This window comes from Miscanthus floridulus, chromosome 14 (assembly GCF_019320115.1).
Source record: "Miscanthus floridulus cultivar M001 chromosome 14, ASM1932011v1, whole genome shotgun sequence".
Classification (NCBI taxonomy): Eukaryota; Viridiplantae; Streptophyta; class Magnoliopsida; order Poales; family Poaceae; genus Miscanthus; species Miscanthus floridulus.
In genome coordinates this window covers 76565893-76567582 of record NC_089593.1, presented here as the reverse complement: position 1 = coordinate 76567582, position 1690 = coordinate 76565893, and the positions used below count along the sequence as shown (strand labels likewise).

General features: G+C 54.4%; 1 protein-coding gene across 1 annotated transcript; it reads left to right on the top strand.

Moving 5' to 3' along the window:
• The first annotated feature begins 724 nt into the window (after positions 1 to 724).
• Positions 725 to 1144, top strand: LOC136503794 (uncharacterized mitochondrial protein AtMg00810-like). The gene has a single exon (XM_066498760.1). It carries the CDS (start codon positions 725 to 727, stop codon positions 1142 to 1144), a length of 420 nt encoding a protein of 139 aa, XP_066354857.1.
• The last annotated feature ends 546 nt before the right edge of the window (positions 1145 to 1690 follow it).

The window sequence follows — 1690 nt, the reverse complement described above, 5'->3', positions numbered from 1 at the left end:
TCGTCGGCGGCACAGATCCCTCAGGCTTGGCGGGTAGGCTGCTCAATGACCCAGAGCTGCTACTCGTTAGTGCTGAGGAACCACCCACGTTCGCGCTAGCCGAGCGTGATGGAAACTGGTGACGGGCGATGCTGGAGGAGATGAAGGCGATCGAGGAAAACGAGACGTGGCAGCTCGTCGATCCACCTCCAGGATGCCGTCCGATCAGCCTGAAGTGGGTGTACAAGGTCAAGCGGGATGAGCACGACACCGTTGTCAAGCACAAGGCGCGCCTCGTGGCCCGAGGCTTTGTACAGCACGAGGGCATCAACTTTGAGGAAGTCTTTGCGCCGGTAGCGCGCATGGAGTCGGTCCGTTTGCTACTAGCTTTGGCAGTAGCAAAGGACTAGCGCATCCATCACTTGGATGTTAAATCGGCCTTCCCCAATGGCGAACTAGCGGAAACGGTCTTCGTTAGGCAACCTCCAGGCTTCGCCGTCAAGGGAGAGGAGCATAGGGTGCTCTGACTACGTAAGGCGCTCTACGGGCTGCGGCAGGCCCCACGAGAGCATGGAACGCCAAGCTTGACGCCGCGTTGGGTGAGCTTGGGTTCACGAGGTGCGTAACCGAGCACATGCTCTACACACGGCGACGGGGGAAGGAAGAGCTCGTCGTCAGTGTGTATGTGGACGACTTGATTGTCACTGGCGCGCGTGTAGAGGACATCAGTAGCTTTAAGCGTGAGATGGCGGCTCGTTTCCGAATGAGCGATCTCGGGGCGCTCACCTACTACCTCGGCATCGAGGTGAGACAGGGGAGGGAGGAACTCACGCTCGGGCAGAGCATGTATGCCTCAAAGCTATTGGAGCGGAACGGCATGGCTGAGTGCAAGCCATGCGTGACTCCAATGGAGGAGCGGCTAAAGCTGGTGAAGGCCAGCACCGCGGCGAAGGTGGATGCAACACTCTACCGAAGCATCATCGGCAGTCTGCGCTACCTAGTCCACACGAGGCCGGACATCATGTTCGCCGTGGGCTATGTTAGTCGCTTCATGGAGGATCCCAGAAAGGATCACTGGGCTACAATGAAGCGGCTACTACGCTACATCAAAGGGACGATGGATCACAGGATCGTCTTTCTCAAGACCGGCGGGAGTAGGCTATAGCTCACTGTCTTCAGCGACGCAGACATGGTGGGGGACATCGACGGACGACGGAGCACCTCTGGCGTGCTCGTCTTCCTTGGGTTGGCTTCAATATCATGGCTGTCGCTGAAACAGAAGGTGGTGGCACTTCCTACGTGCGAGGCAGAGTACGTAGCGGTGGCCATAGCGGTGTGCCAAGTTGTGTGGCTGCACCGGCTGCTGGGCGAGTGAAAGCTCTAGTTTGGTTTTGGTGAATTGATGAAACCCTAAGTGCTAACCTAGTTTATCAAGTGATCATGAGATAGGTAGCACACTCCAAGTGGTGAAGCAAATGAAGATCATAACATGATGATGATGCCATGATAATGATCAAGTGCTTGGACTTGGAAAGAAGAAAGCGAAAAACAAAAAGCTCAAGGCAAAGGTATAAACAATAGGAGCTATTTTGTTTTGGTGATCAAGACACTTAGAGAGTGTGATCATATTTAGGATTGATAACCATACTATTAAGAGGGGTGAATCTCGTATCGGAATGCGATTATCAAAGTGCCACTAGATGCTCTAACA